Source organism: Muntiacus reevesi, chromosome 11 (assembly GCF_963930625.1).
Source record: "Muntiacus reevesi chromosome 11, mMunRee1.1, whole genome shotgun sequence".
In the NCBI taxonomy this organism is placed as follows: domain Eukaryota; kingdom Metazoa; phylum Chordata; class Mammalia; order Artiodactyla; family Cervidae; genus Muntiacus; species Muntiacus reevesi.
In genome coordinates this window covers 45,562,044-45,582,404 of record NC_089259.1, presented here as the reverse complement: position 1 = coordinate 45,582,404, position 20,361 = coordinate 45,562,044, and the positions used below count along the sequence as shown (strand labels likewise).

General features: G+C 40.9%; 1 protein-coding gene across 4 annotated transcripts in view; it reads left to right on the top strand.

The window, feature by feature from the left end:
• The window catches only part of KLF12 (KLF transcription factor 12), a 516,718-nt gene that overhangs the window by 477,394 nt on the left and 18,963 nt on the right, over nt 1–20,361 (top strand). For all 4 annotated transcript variants that reach the window (XR_010658478.1, XM_065901722.1, XM_065901723.1 and 1 more), the window contains exon 7: nt 512–669. Coding sequence is in view for 3 of the 4 variants with exons in the window: in XM_065901722.1 (XP_065757794.1) it covers nt 512–669 (158 nt within the window). In the remaining variant the exon portion in view is untranslated. The remainder of the gene's footprint in view (nt 1–511; nt 670–20,361) is intronic.

The window sequence follows — 20,361 nt, the reverse complement described above, 5'->3', positions numbered from 1 at the left end:
TCTTTCAGCCCAACCTCACTTGTTTTGAAACGTGCATTGTGATTTTACATGATTTTATGTGTTGTCACATGCAATTCAGACCCTCATGTTACTTATTAAATGCATTCATTTTGTCATTTGTCTGTAGCAGGTCTTCCTAAAATATTCTCTGTAAGTGTCTTCGCAAGTTCAGAACTTTAGGCGATTAATTTTACCACCACCGGATAATTTCTTTTGATGATGGAGATCTACTCATTCACCTCTGCTTTCATTTAGGTTTTTGGTTTTTTCATTCTGTTGTTATTTTAAGCATGTCTTCCTCTCCCGAGGAGTGTTTCATCAAAAATAGGTCAAGCCACCCACCTTCGAGATTAAGCAATGAAACGTGTCCCAGAAAGTGACATCAGTAATGTGGACTTGGGGCCTTGAGTCTGTGTGAGGCTGCAGACTGTGAGCCTCAGGTCTCACGGCACTGGAACCAAACCGAGTGCTGTGTTTGCTCACCGTTTAAGTCTCCTTTTTCTTTTTCCAGTTCAATCTCACCATTTAGTATTGAGAGCACAAGACGCCAGAGAAGGTCTGAATCCCCAGACTCGAGAAAACGGCGTATCCACAGATGTGATTTCGAGGGCTGCAACAAAGTGTATACAAAAAGTTCTCACCTGAAGGCTCATCGAAGGACACATACAGGTAACAGCTCTGCGGGGCTTCTCACCCGAGGGTCACTGAGAGCCCAGACAGGGCGGGCTGCTTGACTTCAGAGCCCTGGGTGTGCTGGAATATTCTGTGCTCACCCATCATGTCTGAGCAGAGTGCATTCCCTCTTAGTTGAAAAAGGCTTAAGTCTTAGTGAAATTTAGAAACAAAGAAGTATTTCTTCTGTGTCTTAAGGACTTATATTAGTAGAACCCAGTGGTCTAGACTTTTTCATAGTCAGAGTTGCCACTTAAATGCTTGTCTAGGTTTTAAAATATCCACATAACATACCAAACATGCTGAATAAAATCATTTTCTTCTCTTAAGGTTAGCATTTTCACCACCACTTAGATCATGTTTTTCTCCCCTTGATCTCATCCCCCAAATAACCAAACCGATAAACAGCAACAACAACAAAAACATAAAATAAGATTGACATATACATAACACTGCAAGGAGTTGAAAACTTTATTTCCCCATGATTCCATTTGATTCTCACTGGTATTTTTTTTGTGTGTATGGAGAGGATTTTTTATATTCATAGTTTGCAAAGAAGGAAATTGAGATCACAAGTGACTCGCTGACTTTGTCACCATCCATTCAACCAACACATCTACCCTCCCACCGATTCACCCTCCCAGGAAAGAAGCCGCTGGTTCTTCACTTAGCTCCCTGCTCACCCCATCCATCACCCCATACATACCATGTATGTCTCTCACTTGGCATCCCCTCCCTGCCTGCCTTGCTTTCTGGATCCCATTGGGTACCATTGATAGGAGGCTCTGGGAAGAGACCAAAGACCAAATTCTGCCCCAGTTACAGAACCTTTTCGAGGAAAAGTGACTGGTGACTGGAGTGTATGAACCTCAGAGAAGAGGGAAATTTATTCATAGGCATTCCTGGTAGCAACATGCCAGAGATCAAGACAGCCCAGCCCAGTATCTATCCCGGACAGGAATCTGCCTCCAGCACCCGCCTCTGGGAGCTTCATGCGTAACAGACCCCGTCAGTCAGTCAGTCAGTCAGTTCAGTCGCTCAGTCGTGTCCGACTCTTTGCGACCCCATGAATCGCAGCATGCCAGGCCTCCCTGTCCATCACCAACTCCCGGAGTTTACTCAAACTCATGCCCATCGAGTCGGTGATGCCATCCAGCCATCTCATCGTCTGTCGTCCCCTTCTCCTCCCCCCAATCCCGCCCAGCATCAGGGTCTTTTCCAATGAGTCAACTCTTTGCATGAGGTGGCCAAAGTAGTGGTGTTTCAGCTTCAGCCTCAGTCCTTCCAGTGAACACCCAGGACTGATCTCCTTTAGGATGGACCCTATGGGGCCATGTAAATAGTGCTCCCATCTCAGATACATTAAGGTAACCACACTGTATGAACTGGTTCCCAGCTGAGGTAGCAAATTCATTTAAATTGGCATTCTTGGCCATATATTGAGTCATGTTATTATAGCAGATTGTTTGAAGGTTTCTTTACAGAGACTTTCATGATTTTGATCATTGAGGTGGGGCATCTTTGCATGTGTGATGACGTTATAGCACAAGATGCTGCTTGAATTCAGAAAAGCTTTATAGAGTCTGCAGTTTAGTTTTGCTCATCTACCATGTTAATGCTTTTGCTATTTCTAAGGTAATTCAGCACAGAATGCAAACTGCCTCTTCCCATCTTTCTTCCCTGTTTCCCAGCCCTTCTTCCTTTTCTTCTTAATTCCAGATCCTTCCCTCTTCCCTGATCCTGAGCTCTCCCAGGAGACGTTTTCATCTATTTCTTAGACACTCATTTTGTTGTTGTTGTTTTGTTGGCCACACTACACGATATGTGAGATCTTAGTTCCCTGACCAGGTATCAAACCTGGGCCCCCTGCAGTGAAAGCACAGTCTCACCCCTGAACCACCAGGGAAGTTATCAGGCACTATTTTTTAATCCATTTTCTTGTTTTTGGATCTGAAAAATAAAGCCATTTAGTATTTAAGTTAGGTTTTTATTGGGGTACAGTTGATTTACAATGTGTTAGTTTCAGATGTGCAAAGTGATTCACTTATACATACACACATACCTATTTTTTCTCGATTGTTTTCCCTTATAGGTTATTATAAAATATTGAGTAGACTCCCTTGCTCTACGGTAGGTCCTTGCTGGTTGTCTATTTTATATATGGTAGTATGTATTCAATTTACTTATGAAGGCCAAGAATGAGTACAGAGACAGAAAAGTTGAATAAGCATATTTCATCCTATCAGTAGCTAGTGAACACAAATCACAGGAGTATGATCAGGTTGTATTACTGACTTTTTATGGGAGCATTTCAGTTATAAGAGAAAAAAAAAAGAATGACCTTTTGTCAGTGAATCCTCATATTTTGAGTTATTCCTATTTTCCTTGAACTTTCTGAAATAACTATTAGCCCCATTTTCACCAGACAGCCTCTATTTCAATTATAGTGAAAGAGAAGAAGGGGTTTAATGAGATACTATGAAAGGATTTTAACGTTATAGCATTATAAGATTGACTCAAAGGTTTTAATATATATTGTGAAAGTGGGGGAAATGTGATATATACATTGTAATTCAAAGCAATATAAACCTCTAATGCTGAAGCAGAATTAATCAGCGTGACTTATTAATAAGATGAAATCATTGACTCCTAGGGTCCAAGTGGACCTTCGAAGTCATGGAGTTTAGTTCATTTCCTCATTAGAGGAATCCCTTGGGTGTCATCTCTCACAGACAACCAGTCCCTACTATTCAGTCTTCTGCACACTTAACAGATCTTTTCTTTCACTTGATCCGCACAACACCTGGTATCACTGTCTCCTTGGTAACGAGAGTGGCTCCCAGTCGAGTATTATTTCCTACCTCTCCTTAAATTCGTCGAGTAACAGAGAGCTTTTGCTTCTGCAAGACAAGTTGGGTGATGTTTCTGAGGGTGCAGTCCTTGTCTCTGGCAGCCCTGAATTGTCTCCTATGGCTTTGTTGGGCTACTTTATAGCTCCATCCATCACACTATAATTTTCACTTCCGGGCACTGGTTCTCCTCTCAACCCTGCCATAACCACAGGCATTTTCATTTCTCCAAAGCAGACACCCTCAATTCTCTCAGCCACTTTTTTCTAAGTATACCCTGACATATCACTGTATCTTCTAAAGTTTTCACCCCCCTAGTTGATGTAAGAGCTCTTGTTAATGGACATCTCTTAATAGATGCGAAGATAGAGTTAAGTCTAGCAGTTGTCTTTCTCTGTTAGGTCATCTATATCAAAAACTGCTGAAAACTAGATCTTTCCCTCCCTTGTAACAATAACATTTCTTTTAAACCAAAGAATGCGGTGTTGTATTTGTTGTTGAACCTGTCAAACGATGGCTACCTTGAGAGTGGTGGGTTTCCCCTCACTGAGGTGTTTGCCCCAGGCTGGATAATCTCTTGTGGGAGATACAGGACAGTTATTGCTATGGGACCTGCACATACCCTTTCAAACCTTAGAAATACTTATACTGTATATACTATATCCATTTGATTGATGTGAGCTCATTATTCTAATAAATTGAAAAGACTTTGGAGCCCCTCCCTACCCACTTTGCTTTTAGTATTTTAGGTTTCTTCTTCAGCTTCTCCATTTTTTTCAAGTACTGACTAGAACAGGTTCAGGAAAAAGGACTCAGATGTGGTCCTGGAGACTTCCATCCAAGTGGATCTCAATTCATTAACTTACAGAATTTACCTACTTGTCCCACCTCTGATCTATATTTCTTGATCTCAAAGCTCCACCCAAAAGTCCTTGTGAAATTTCTGCTCCAAACCCAGATATGCCACATTCATCCATCCACTTAGCAGAAAAATACTTATTCTGGGCAAGGCAGATGCTCCTAAACCACCAGTCAAATAGCAGTACTTTTAAAAAGAAAGAATGAAATTTGGTTGATTTGCTGCCACTGGTTCAAAGTGAGTCCATACTGGTTTCTGATTTATAATTACGTGCAGGATTTCATAACTTCGTGCTCAAAATGAAATGAACACTAGTTCTATAGGGATTCAGGTTGGCTTGCTTTGCTTTTAATAAATATCTTCTCAGCCTTACCTTTGCTTCAGGCATATTGAGTAAGTTATTTGTGTGTGACCAGTAATAATGAATGTGAAGTATGGGATTATAACAGATGACTTATGAGGACTACACACGCAATGGGAGGTGAGCAAGGAACAAGAAGACACTTTCTTTGAGAAAGTCACGTTAATTCTGCCTTTAACTTGATCTTTTGTGCTTTCTCAGTAAATGATCAGTCATCTGTTTAGGACATAGATTTAAAGTAGATTAAACATATCTACAGGAGTGTGAGAGAGGTTCATTTTCTACATATTCCTAAAGAATTTAGAATAAAACAAGAAATGCTGGAGTACCTTCTTAAACTGAAAAATAACTTAGTCTGATAAATGTGCATTTTAGATAATAACATAAAAGTTTGGCCAAATATTTTTAAATGCCTACTAACACTTCCCTTGGGCAGATTGTTTAAGGCATATTCAATAGAAGGAAAAGATATATCTCGACCATCACATCTACCCTACTGTCAGCACATATAATAATTATTCTTATTCACTAGTCTGAATTGTATGTCTCCTCTGCGTGAAGCTGTGTACTGTGTATTTAAATGAATTGCACTGTGTTGAAATTAAAGGTCATTTAAATCTGTATGATACATAACTATTATGTACAATGAATTTCTCTGATTTTAAGAATTTCACTGCTTATTAAATGATCTAAATATGAATTTTAGAAGGTAATGGTTTTACAAATTTGGTATTACCATTTATAATTCTCTTTATTTTCCAAAAATGTGTGCCATCGTGTTTTCTATAAATAAAATGCAGTACAAGGAAGTAACACTCAGGCACCAGTGATTCTTATAGCCACTAGATGGCGCACAGCAACCAGATGTTGGATCTAGCTTAAGAGGGTCCAGGAGTCAGCTGGAACCCTCTAGTGGTACATTTAAAATGGTGTGATTGTCCCTGTTCTGCAGAATACTATTTTTTAATGATGAACAAGGAAATGGCTAGATAAAGATTTAAAACTAGGGTTTTTTTAAAAATAAGTATTAATAATTTCAACATGTAAGAATATTTAGTTTCAAATGAATCTTAATTTGAAAATTTCACCTTGATATCCTCTTCTCTAATAAACTCTTGAGTCTCGTTTAGCCCATCTTGCCTCATAATTATTTGAGTTCATATGAACACTCTACACCTAAATTTTAAAAAGCAGTGAACACAAGGCAGTCACATTTCTTATCTATCTGACTGTAGCAAAAGTAATTTGTATCTAAATTTTACACATCAAGGAAGGTAACTCATATGGATACTTTAAAAATACTAACCAATTTTTATGTAAAGATCCCTCATTATTTAAAGTATTTAAATATGTCCTTCCTTCCCTTTTCAAATGAAGGAGATATTGTATTATTTAGCCCTTCCTTTAAGGCATAAAGCCTTTGTAACTAATATCATGTCCTCTGATTTCATGTCATGGGGTTGCAAAGAGTCAGACACGACTGAGTGACTTGCACTTACTTTCACTTTCACTTTTTTTCAATGACTGATGCGCTGGCTCCCAGGGTGCACTAGTAGTAAAGAACCCACTTGCTAATGGAGGTGGAGACATAAGAGACACAGGTTCAGGCCCTGGGGGAAGATCCCCTGGAGGAGGGCATGGCAACCCACTCCAGTATTCTTGCCTGGAGCATCCCCATGGACAGAGGAGCCTGGTGGGCTACAGTCCATGGGGTCGCAAAGAGTGGGACGCTGAAGCGACCTAACCCAGCATAATGACAGTGCATGTAGTATACAGCAGGTAGATAGTGAAGGACAGGGAAGCCTGGTATGTTGCAGTCAGTGGGATAAGAGTCCTGAACAACAGCAACAACAAAAATGACTACACACACAAGCACGCACTGTGATCTGAAATGCTTGTACAGTCCATGCTCTTTCGCTCTTTACTCGCCTCGCCCTTTCTTATTGCTATTCCTCTGTTTCTTGCTTCCAATTTGGCATCTTATTTTATTGGGTGAGATTTTGAAGTGACTTGATAATATCCTACACAGAAAATCATGAGCTTTGCGCCAGCAGTGCATCTTGATGGCCTTTTGTTCACTAGGCTTGGGGTTGCTAGGTCTTACCTTCAGGCGGTGGGGTGCTGCTTATGTGGCCACATCTGTCTCCATTATTTAAATAACTCATTCCATGTAAAGCTCGTCAGACCCTCTGTCTAGATTCATTGTTAGATAAAGCGTAAGGCTTAATGATGCCAGGATAATGAATCACTTAAGGACAGACTGACACTTTTCAAGAAAAACATCCTCTCCAAATAAGTTGTTTGCGTATCTTAGCCAAAGAGCTCGCGAGTATGCACCATGTTGGTAACTGCAAAGAAATAGGAAACTATCATAGAAATAGCACTAAATTTGAAGTCAGTAAACAGAAGTTTGTCTTTGGCCCCTAACTGGTTGGTGAGCTTAGACAAGCTACTTAACTCAATGAATCACAAGTTTTCTGTTTTTTTAACTGTGAACATAAATATAGCATGTTGTGGCATAATTACCATGTGCATGCTAAGTCACTTCAGTCGTGTCTGACTCTTTGTGACCCCATGGACTATCAGGCTATCAGGTTCCTCTGTCCATAGTGTTTCCCAGGCAAGAATACTGGAGTGGGTTGCTATGCCCTCCTCCAGGAGATCTTTCTGACCCAGGAATTAAACTTGTGTCTGTTAGATTTCCTGCATTGGCGTGTGAGTTCTCTACCACTAGTGCCACCACATGCCCAGTCAATGCAGTGCAAGTGAAAGTCACTCAGTCATGTCCAGCTCTTTGCGACCCCATGGACTGTAGCCTGCCAGGCTCTTCTGTCCATGGAATTCTCCAGGCTGGAATACTGGAGTGGGCAGCCGTTCCCTTCTCCAGGGGCTCTTTCCAACCCAGGAATTGAACCCAATTCTTCCACATTCCTGCTTCTTTACCACCTGTACCACCAGGGAATCCCCAATAAATGCAGGGACTAACACATTATAGGTAGGGACCCAATCATTATTTGTTGAATTGAAATTATGTATGTCTTATATTGATATTGATACCTATATATGTTAATAATGTGAATAGTAGGTTCAAGGCAAAAATGTTTGGATAATTTACTGTATTCTTACCACAATCAACTGTTCACTCCAGATTCTACTAATTTAAAATTTATATAATACAAAAAACGTTCTTGGGGTAAAAACTAGCAAACGAACCAATCTCCGAACATGCCCAACTGTACGGAGCTCACTGCACATTCTTGCCCTCTTCCAGAAATGGCCTGCCTGGGTGCCTCCATTTTTTTCCTCTCGAGTTGGTAAACCTCTGTTTATTTTTGGAAACTGCCTCAGTGTCTCCTTGTCTGTTAAACTCCCTGACCACCCTCCTTCGCTCAGCAGGTAGAATTCCATCGTCTCTGATCCTGGAGCACTTGGATGCATCCCTGTCAGAGCAGCACAGTGGGCAGAGAGGGGCCATGTGGGAAACGGTGGGGCAGTCGAGAGAGCAGGGCATGGCAGCTGCTTGGACGTGAGGGCAGGGTTCGGGGAGACTGTGAGGACATCTGGGGTGCATCGTTAGGAGGAAGGAATGCGGAAAGCAGACACGGAGACCAGTGGTGAGAGAGCCAATATCTCCTGAGGCCCTGCCGGGCCCCAGGCTCAGAGCTCTGCTAGTGCTTTTCATAATTTAATCGCATCTGTAAGTCCTTTGAAAAGTCAGAGGAGCAGTCCGCAACTTTGGGGGCACTAGAGACCCGTTTTGTGGAAGACAATTTTTCCACGGACCGGGGAAGGGAGGGTTGGTTTCAGGATGATTCAAGCCCATCACATTTATTATGCACTTTATTTCTGTGGATATTGCATCAGCTTCACGTCAGATCATCAGGCACAAGATATCCTAGAGGCTAGGGAATCCTGGGTTAGGGCGCTCTTTGCTGTCATGGAGTAGACAAGGAGGGAAGCTGAAAGGCAGACTTTAGTTTCTCTAGAACCTGTTATTCTAGTTTTCTAGAACCAGTCTTTTCTCGTTTGTGTTGTTTTCATTATACCTATCTCCGACGTGTGCTAGTAACCTCCCAGTCTCTCCCAGTGGGGCCACACTGCAGGCAGGTCTAGCCAGTGGTTCCTACCTGCTTAGAGTTGGTCATTAAGGTACTTGGAAGTGTTAAGATAGCAGGGGATGTTAAATGGCCGGTTTTTTAAATTTCTATTTATTTATTTATGGCTGCAGTGGGTCTTCGTTGCTATATGCGCTTCCTCTAGTTGCAGCGTGCAGGCCTCTCATCGTGGTAGCTTCTCTCATTGTGGAGCCTGGGCCCTCGAGCACCCAGGCCCAGTAGCTGTGGGGCCCGGGCTTAGTTGCCCCACAGCATGTAGAATCCTCCTGTGCCAGGAATCGAACCCATGTCCTTTGCATTGACACATGGATTCTTAACTACTGTACCACTAGAGAAGTCCTGACATGGTCTGCTTTTAAAGTTTTTCATCGTTAATGTGAACTTGCCTGGTTTTTTTTTTGGCCAACCTTAACAGCTTGCAGGATCTTAGTTCCCTGACCAAGGATTGAAACCCAGGCACCCTGCAGTGGAAGCATGGAGTTCTATCCACTGGACCGACAGGGGATTTCCAGTCTTTCTTTAGCGTCAACTAAAGTCTCTGAAGTTGTTAGAAAGCCCGTGAGAAGACAAGGACCAGCAGCATTAATAATTAAATGAAAAGAGCAACTCTTGAGTGCTTGCTCTGCACATAGCTCTCTGAATAGTAATGGGTTCACCTTAAAGATGAAGATAGCAAGGGGTTTGAAATTGGTAGTGGAGCCATATCTGCAGAGATCTGGATCAGTAACATAAATATTATTAAAATATTTGCTTGTTTTCATGTATGAAGGAGTTATTTTAATCTGTCCTAGAGAGTTACTACTTATAAACACATTGAAAATAGAATTTGTTACTGCTTCCACTTTTCCCCCATCTGTTTGCCATGAGGTGATGGGACCAGATACCATGATCTTGATGGAGATGGTTTAGTCGCTCAGTGGTGTCCAACTCTTGCGACCCCATGGACTGTAGGCCACCAGGCTCCTCAGTCCATAGGATTTCCTAGGCAAGAGTACTGGAGTGGGTTGCCATTTTCTCTTCCCAGGGTATCTTCCCAACCCAGGGATCGAAACCACGTCTCCTGCGTTGCAAGCAGATTCTTTACCACTGAGCCACCATGCCATGATTTTAGTTTCTTAATGTTGAGTTTTAAGCCAGCTTTTTCGCTCTCCCCTTCCACCCTCATCAAGAGGCTCTTCATTTCCTGTTCACTTTCTGAAATTAGAGTGGCGTCAGGGAACACTTGATGGGAAAGCCCTGAGCGAGCTTGATGCAGGTTGCCGTAGCAGCCCTGAAGGGGTCTTTAGTCCCGACTGCAAGGCTGTGGCAACCATCACCTACCCATGGGAACCTGTAGGAAAGGGCCAGCTCTAAAAAGGAAGCTGAAAAATTAGATCAGTAACAAAATGTTTTGAAAGTATTTACTTATTTTCATTTATGAAGGAGTTATTTTAATCTGTTCTAGAAAGTTACTACCTAGAAACACAGTGAACCTAAGATTTACAGTTGTCTGAATATAAGTATGAATGCTGTTCACATTTGATTCAATTTTGATTTTAAAGTGTTACCTTATTTAAAAACTAAAGTCATCTTTTTCATATATTTAGAAAAGTAAAGACTTCTAAGACAGTCTGTCAGTTATTACCTCAGTTGAATAAGCTGCTTGCTAAGTGAGTTTGTTTCTTGTTTGTGTTAGCACACAGATCATCAGTGACCGTGGAAAGTTAAAAATACTGTGGGATCTTATCACCATGCTCCTCATTTTCCTCCCTCTGCTTTTGGGTTTATTTTGTCCATTCAGCTTTCAAAACTGTGTTGTAAGGAGTGGGGTACTAGTATCCTCAGTCCTTGTTCTTTCTCATGTCCTGCTGAGTAACTAGATTATGACTCCTGGCTTAATTTTGCTGAATGACAAAATTAACTACTACTAATAGAAAATGTGTGGCTTTAGTGAAACTATTAAGGAACTGTATTTTTGTAGAAACTATAGTTACCATTAAAGAGTTTATTAAAGTATTATATATTATAATTTATTTATAATTTATAAATAAATATGTTTATTTATAAATATATTAATAAACCAACAATTTATTGTTAATAATGAATAAATATTTAAATAATTAATTAATAAAATTAATATGGATAATTGATAGATACATATTTATATATAAATATAATAAATATATAATTTATAATAATATATATAATGTATGTATAAGGCTTAAGATAAATTCAATAAAAGCCCTTCATCACTAAGAATAAAAAGAATTGTAAAGTAAATACATTGCTTAAAGATTAAAATAATTGATGCTCATTAGAAAAAAATAGACTCAATCACAGATCATGTTACTAATTTTAACATCACATATCATGTTACTAAATTTTAAAAATTTTAAAAATGAGATATTTATTTGTAGACTAGACCTTTAAATGACACTTACTGAAAATAAAGTCTCCTATTATTTTCCCTTTCAAAAATATATAGTCTAGGGATTTCCCTGGTGGTCCAGTGATTAGGAGTCCACTCTGTACCGCAGTGGACACAGATTCAGTCCCTGGTCAGGGAACTAAGATCTCGCAGGCTGAGGGGGCAATTAAGCCCGCTTGCTACAAACTACAGAGCCTGTGCACCACAGCTTAGATCTGTCGCAGCCACATAAACAAGTAAATATTTAAAAAAACAAGCAGAATATATATTCTACTTAATTGGATGGGAAAGGGTTGTAGAAGGGGTAACATGCAGGCAGTAAGCTCTTTGTTTCACTAAGTGGATTGCTCTTCTATGTTAAACTTCAAGAGAATAGGAGGCATTTGAATTCAAGCTGTTTCGTTCATTTGATCAACAAGCATCTGTTAGCACAAAGCAGAATAGTATAGAAAAGGCACCCTCAATACTGCGCTACTGAGGGTGATGGACAGGCAGGAAATCTCTTGTCACCATGGGATGCGGTGTGAGGAGGGTTTAATCACAGGCGTGCCAAGGGTGCCAAGCAGTGGCATGATCACACTGTTTCAAAAAGTTTTCATTACAATACAGATAGTAAACTGGAGGGAGCAGGACATAAGACAGGGAAACAGACCAGTAGAAGTTGGTACTCATGAAAGGTTGTGCATGCATGCTCGCTCAGTCATGTCTGACTCTTTGTAACCCCTTGGACCACCAGGCTCCTCTGTCCGTGGGATTCTCCAGGCAAGAATACTGGAGTGCCCTCCTCCAGAGGATCTTCCTGATCCAGGGAATGATCCCATGGCCCCAGAGGCTACTGCATGAGCAGGCAGATTCTTTACTACTGAGCCATCTGGGAAGCCCACTGAAAGGTGGGGAGACTCTAAAAAGAGGGAGACCATCTTCGTGGAGATAAACTGGAGAGGGTGTTTTGAAGGCAGAACTGGCAGATACAGTGATAATCGGGTTGGGGCAGGTAGAGAATAACAGATAGGAAAGAGTCCAAGAAATCTCTCCAGCTGGAGAGATGTGTGACTTGATACCTGAGGAGGTAGGGTTGTCTTGTTTCCAGACACTAAAACAAGGAGGAACAGGCCTTGTCTGAGTGGTAGATGCTGAATAACACCTTGGTCACGTGGAAGCTGCTTTCTGGCTGCCAACTGGAAATGTCATCTCCCCTGCCATGATGCTTGGGAGAGAGATTGAGATATAACACTTGGGAGTCTTTGCCTTAGAAGTTGTGGGAGCAGCCATGGGTACCAAGGAGAACCTCTGCAGGTGAGGAGTCAGCCTGAATCTCAGTGAACATTTATGTGACAGGTAAAGGAAGGTGTCTGAGAAGAAGCTGAGGACGAGACAGCCAGGAAAAGGAAGATCAATACTCTTACTCCCTGGAAATATAGACTTCCCAGGTGGCGCTAGTGGTAATCAACCCGCCTGCCAATGCAGGAGACATAAGAGACATGGGTTTGATCCCTGGGTTGGGAAGATCCCCTGGAGGAGGTCCTGGCATACTCACTCCACTATTCTTGCCTGGAGAATCCCACGGACAGAGGAGCTTGACTGGCTATGGTCCAAAGGGTCGGACAGACATAGCACCTGGAAATATAAACTCAGAACAGCCAGATAAAGAATTACCCTTAGACCCTGAACTGTTGTTTTCACTGAGTGAGTGAGTGAAGTCGCTCAGTCGTGTCCGACTCTTTGCGACCCCATGGGCGGTAGCCCACCAGGCTCCTCCGTCCATGGGATTCTCCAGGCAAGAATACTGGAGTGGGTTGCCATTTCATTATAGAATGTTTTTTACTTCCCTTTTATTTTATTTCTAGGTGCAGGGAGCTAGGCTCTTGTGGGTTAACATATTGTCTCTCCTATCAGTAGTAATTGGTATTCTCTCAGTCTGCTTAGCCAGGTCTGACTGGATATTCTGGTTTATGAAAGCAGCGATTTAAGGTTGAGGAGCATTATAGGGAAATGGTTAAGACCATGACCTTGGGTGTCAGGTCCTGGGTTCAAATCCCACCTCCACCTGCCACATCCTAACTCTGAGTGAAGGGGGGTTGCTTATAGCAACTTCGTGAGATAAATACAGCTCTTAGGACCAAGTGGGATACATGGAAAATACTGTCTACTGTAGCAAAGATTATACTTATGAAAGAAATTCATTATAGAATTGTATGGAAAAGAAAGAAGAGACCCACTTGTTTACACATAATGAAAAAGAAAGTCAATTAATTCAGTTCAGACAGTTCTTGGGGAGGATGCTAAAATACTAATCACTTGTCTGAAATGACAAGACCAAATGAATCAAACAAATTATAGAATAGATTGGTCTGCTTGGCCTATAAAGAAGTTTTATACTTATAATATTAGGAAAAATCAGTATCAGGATTGGCATCCATTTACCTACAAATCTTAATTCCTTCCTGAACAATAACAAATGGCATTTATTTTTTGCTTCTTGTTATTTTTATTTCTTGGCAGAAACAGAAAAACCTTGAATTTCATAACTGTAGAATTCAGTCTCCTTTACTGAGCACCTCTCATTTGCTGGGCATGTGTGTTTCTAAGTTTCACAACTGGAAGAGTATTCCCATCTTACAGACCCACCGGGTGGGGTTGGGTGGGGATGGAGTTTCAGAAAGATTCACTCTCTAGCCTGAGATCCAGCCACAGATTGATGACTGAGCCTCGCTGGATCATGCATTCCGCTTGACCATGCATTCCAGGTGTTAGTCATTCAGTCATGTCCAACTCTTTGCGACCCCGTGGACTGTAGCCCGCCAGGTTCCTCTGGAATTCCATGGAATTCTTCAGCAAGAATACTGGAATGGGTAGCCGTCCCCTTCTCCGGGGTATCTTCCTGACCCAGGGATCAAACCTGAGTCTCCTGCATTCCAGGCAGATTCTTTACCATCTGAGCCACGAGGGAAGCCCAGGCATTTAAAGCCTGTGCTATTTTCTGCCTCTTTAACACCAGCAAGAAGGCAGGCTGCCTTGTCTACCCCTGGACAAGTCAAGGACCTGTAATCTCAGCTCTAGGTTTCTGTTTCCTCATTTTCAAAGTCCCTGATTTCCTTCCAGATCTATAATTGTGTGAACTCTTATGAACTAATGTGACAGAAACCAGAAGACAAGATAGGAATCTTGATTCTGGTGTTTTTTCCCCTCATATGCAAATACCATTCCTCAAGTGAAACCGATTGTCACAGCAAGTATGTTGAGTCTTGAGTGTAATGAAGCTCATTTGTCAGTGTCTGGGGCCCCCTGACTTTATAAAAGTTAAACAGAGACACATTTCAGAAATGCACTTCAGCACTGAAGAAAATGCCTATGTTTCCTGTTGCAGAAGATGGTTTGTTTTGTTTTGATTTGTGTTTTTTTTTTTTTTTTTGATTGCTTAAGAAAATAATAGAGAAAAGCTGATGTGAGGACATGGGCGTTTTGTTTGACCGGGAGCTTTGGCAAACTGCACATTCCTTTTCTGGTGTTGCTCACACGTCATTTTAATATGAAAAGGCACCTGTCTTTTGTCTCAGGACACATTTACCTTTCAGCATTTCAGATGGTGAAATGGGAGGCACCCGAAAAAGTTATTTTTGTTTCATGGGTTTTGGGAATCCATTCAATACCTGGTGTTTTCTTTAGACTGTATTATGCCTTCTGCTGGGTAAATGTCATGGAAATGCACTGAGTGACTCTTAAGCCTTTTCTTTAACCAAAATTGAAAGAGACAGCAGTTCTCATAATAAGTTAGTTTGTTGACTATTCCAATAAAAAAACCCTGATGAGAGTTCTCATTTTCCCAGGATACTTAATTAGAATATTATTTAAATAATGCTTGTGAATATACATGTATAAACACACATTCAGAGGCCATCGTGGATATAAAAATTGTATTAACTTGAACCCCCAATGTGGAATTAAGAGTGTTCTCAAAGAAAAATGAACAAACCCTCTTTTTTGGTATGTGCTCTTTTTAATCCCTTCAGGACCCTTTAAAGAAATTGGAGGGCTTGTTATTAGTTTTGGTTAACATTTTCATTTTTCAGAGATTTTCATAATTTAGATCAGTTTTTACAAAGAACTGAAAGAGGACAGGTTATGCTGAAAAATGGTCAAAAGGTAGAAATGGCTTATGGATTTGTCATGGGACTTACAGACCTTCACTTCAGAATCGAAAGCCTAAAATAATAACTGCACCCCAGGGTGAGAGTAGTGTTACCCATCTTGTTTCTTTGATTTTTCTTATACATTAGCAACTTGATGTCTGGGCTTAAAAAAGAAGAATCACTAAGACTTATTGATGAAGATATATAACACACCATTTTCTATCATTTTATTACTCCATAGGATTATTACAGGAAATAAAAATCAAAGGTGATCTGATGGTTGGAAGCAAAACTTCTGATTATTTTGAAAAAATACTTAAATACATTTTCACAGACTTTGCTCCTGAGGATTTTAAGTGTATTTGTGGGTTAGACCAAAGAAAAAAAAAGATGGGGATGCTATTTTATTTTTAGCCTGTTTCTAGGAAAAACAGTTTTGAATAACACATTTGCAGACTGATTCAGATGAGTTTAAGGACAATTCACCATTCCTGAAGAAATTGCTGGAAATTCTGTTTACTGTCACCACCATTCAGATTGCTGCAGAGCAGCTGTGTATCAGAGAAGCACAGATCCTTTGAGATAGATGTCCAACTCCTATTATTGTCCAAATCAACCCTTTCCATCGGAAACTGTTCATGGAAAATTCATCTCCTCTTCTGTCCCCACCAAATTAGAGTGAGCGTTCTATTTTCCAGGAAGATTTAAAGGAAAGAAGGGCAGATGGATGAAGGATTCTCTCCATTATATCTTTTCAGGACTCATTTATACATATTACAGTATTTCTTACAAACTTATTATCATCTTAATTAGTTTTTACTCACATTGTGAAGTTAGTTTTTCTTACTGTAATTTATTTATAAGATTGTACCCCTTAAATTGCTTCAACACACAAGCATACACTATAATATGCAGTTTCAATACAAAGTCGTAGCCACTGTGCATCATTTTTGTATCCATTTTTAAAACTTAACTAGTCCTGAGAGAGCATTGATTGATCTTTATTTTTTAATGAAATGCTGGGCCCTCAGCATATCTGGGCGCTCAGCAGATATGACAGAAACCTAGGTCGGTCTTGAGCAAGGAGCAGAAGCCTACTCTCTACCTGGTCCACGCAGCCGTCTTGTTCCCTTCACCCCCAGAGCTCAGCCTCTAGTTGTGAAGAGAGGTTTGAAGATCTTATTTTCTTTTTCTCCCCTCTTCTTTTTTCAAAGTGTGGAGATAGAATACCCAAACTCTTGTTTTATTAATGTGGAAGTGGGCATAAGAAATACTGTACAAGAAATAATTCTGAATATTAAAAAGAAAATATACATTTTTGTAAGGAAAGTTTCAAGGAAAACTCATCTACTGCTCACCTAATTGTTTACTATTTTCTGATACAGGTTCTCCCTGACCTTTCCCACCCCAGATGAGAATATTTACATTATTTTTTTTATGCTCATTCACCACTTTATATTCTTCTCAGTGGTAAAGAACCCACCTGCCAATGTAGGAGATGCGGGTTTGATCCCTGGCTCCGGAAGATCCCCTGGAGGAGGAAATGGCAGCCCACTCCAGTATTCTTGTCTGAAAATTCCATGGGCAGAGGAGCCAGGGGTTACAAAGAGTGGGACGTGACACGAGTGAGCACGCATGCATTAACCACTTACCCCCTAATAACTTATAAGCTTATATATTATTTTCACTGGTTTTATTCATGAAGTAGGGTTATATCTGCCTCTTAAATATTTTGGTGGCCTTGTCTTTCATGATCACTATTGTACCTGGTTCCACCTCACAGAATACTTCCCAGATTTTGCACTGTTTCCTGCTTCATAGTAGTGGGCCCATAGAAATCCTTGCCGTAGCTGTTGCTTTCTCTGCTTCTCTTTTAAAATGTCCACCTGAGAAGTGATGCCAAACATCTGAGCTCCTGTTTTCTGATCCTTCCCTGTGTGTGTGTCCTCCTTTCCAGACTCAGTAGAATGATAGTTCCTCATCATGCATGGTGGTCATGGTAGCACAACTGTATTGAAAGGTGATAGAGTCGGGTGGGGCTCCATCACTGTAGAATCAGTGCTGTTTTGGTTACCAGCTAAAATATACAGAGATGTTCCTGACCCCACTCATCTTCATAGGGAAGATTTACTCATTATTGTGCTTTTATAATGAGCAGAAGAGATCCTGAAGACTTTTAAAACCCTGATGGAATTGGGTGAGGCTTTTTAGAGAACCACTCATTTCGTGAACCAGAACCTTCAGTTTAAAGCAATGGACATGAAATGTCACGCGTGTTCATTACTGAGAGGACTGTTAGAATTTTAATCAAGAATCCTGAGTTGAGAGTAAGTGATTATTTTATCACCAAAATATTCCCTCACCTACCCATCCCAGACTAGCAATGTGTGTTATATAACCTGATTAACTTAACATATCAGAAAACCTGCCCCAAGCTGAGGTACCCTTCACTTACATCAAGGGTCAGCAAACTTCCTGTAGTAAACCTTTTAGATATTGCAGGTCATACCTTCTTATTGCAATGCTCAATTTCACTGTTACTGAAAAACAGCCATAAACAATATGCAAACAAGTGAGTGAGACGGTGTTCCAATAAAAACTTATTCATGAACACTAAAATTTGAATCTCATATGATTTTCACATGCCATGAAATAGCCCTCTTTGGTGTTTTTTGTTTTTTGTTTCCTTCAATGATGTAAAAGTGTGAAAATTGTTCTTAGCTTGCAAGTTGCACAAAACAGGCCACCGACTGGATTTGGCCTGGGGGCCAGAGTTTCTCACACCTCCTATAGATTTTCAAGTGGAAAGGGCACAAGTACCATTACTAAACAGTCAAACTGAAAGTAAGAGTATGTCTGTTATAATCTGGAGGAAGAAACTGGAGAAAATAAGTGCCTAAATTGGGTGTACAAGGAAATTCAGAGAGCCCCTGAGACAACAGAGTGTCTCCATGGTGGCCATGCCAGCCTCTAGCATCCTTCTTGCTCTGAAACCGAAGCCTGTCTCCTTCTATTACCTCTCCTTACTTCCAGGCCCATCCCAGGTCTGGGGCCCCTTCCTCTTACTTTAACTGCAATGGCAAGATGAAGAGTATGGCAGCTTTTCTAACCTTGGTCATACACATACTGCACTTTCCCAGCAAGATAGAAACACATGTCCTCCCAGCACACAACTCAGCAGTGCTTTTCCTCAATTAAATTTTTTTATTCTTTTCTTCTTAGACCTGTACTCATTGTAGCTGGTTCCATACACAACAAGAGATATCTAGGAGATGCCTGTTGGTGACAGAGACTCTGTGAGCAGAGCTCAGTGCCCCCAAAATGAAAGTGCTTTTGAAGATAAGATTTTTATCAAGTTCAGCTTAGTAGAACCTATGCTCATGATGTAAACTTCAAAAGCTTGTAGTGATGACATGTCACTAAAAGTATTTTAGCAGTTGCCATGGATATACTGTACGTGCATGCATGCTTAGTCACAGCCAACTCTTTCCGATCCTATGAACTGTAGCCCACCAGGCTTCTCAGTCCCTGGAATTTTCAAGGCAGGAACTCTGGATTGGGTTGCCATTTCCTCCTCCAGGGGATCTTCCTGACCCAGGGATCAAACCCACATCTCCTACATCATAGATGGATTCTGTATCACTAAGCCACTTGGGAAGCCTGGATAGCCTGTATAGTGGACTGCCAGTCTTCTTAAGTTATGGGTTTTGCTGACTTTAAAAAAAAATTCTGTTAAATTCTGATCAGTTAATACCTGTAAATGCAGATTTTTGTCTCTAGAGAACATCCAGAATGAGTCAGAAGTGAGGTTTTGGATTAAGCTGGTCATTAGGCATTCTACTTGACAGGAGCCCTTTCGGAGTAACCTGGAGCTTTCTGTGGATCCCAGGTAGTGCACCAGTATTTCTAGAGTTAACTGAGCTTTACTATTCACGCGGTTCTGGGAAAAGTGCCACTGGATCCCAAAAGGACCTATATGGTTCACATTCATTTAACAGTTGAACAGAAACTGCTGAGTCTGGTTCAGTCTAGTTTTCCCATGTAGGCATGACTTGTACATCTCATTTACAGGGCTTAGTAGTTGCCTGTGTACACACCTCTGTGTGAGCATGTCTCTGTTTATGTTGCAGTTTTATTAATTTGTTCAAACACTATTTGACACATACTCTAAGCTCTGAGGATACAGAAATAGATGTGTAACTCTTAATCTCTATGTATTCAGAAAGTGGTAAAGGGGAAGAGCATCTAGACAAAATCTGTATGATATATTGTGATAAGTGACTTAATAGATTTAATAGGAGTTGAATAATCGGAAAGTATCTAAGAAGATAGAATCAGCATTATCTGAGGATGTGACAAAGTTTCGATGGGAAAAAGAATTTGGAGCACAGTGAAAAACACTGAATTTGGAACCGAACACATCTATTTACTGTCTTCAGCCAAGTTATTTTACTACATTCATCCTCAATTTTACCACCTGTAAAATGGATTTAACAAAGTAACAGAGTCACTTTGCGACTCTGTACGTGTGCGTGCTTAGTCACTAAAGTCGTGTCCGACTCTTTTGTAATCCCATGGACTGTAGCCTGCCAGGCTCCTCTGTCCCTGGGATTCTCCAGGAAGGGATACTGGAGTGGGTTGCCATGCCCTCTTTTAGGGGATTGCAGCTCTGTATATTGAGGTCTAAAAGTTGCATGGCTCAGTTGTATAAAGAATCTGCCTACCAAAGCAGGAGACACAAGAGACACGGGTTCAATCCCTGGGTCAGGAAGATCCTCTGGAGAAGGAAATGGCAGCCCACTGCAGTATTCTTGCCTGGGAAATCCCATGGACAGAGGAACCTGATGGGCTATAGTCCATGGGATTGCAAAGAACTGGACACTGATCTCATACATATGTTGGTGTCAGCCAGTAGCTCTGCTCCCTGCCTTAGGCATTTTCGCCAAACTCCACATAGGGCCAAGCAGT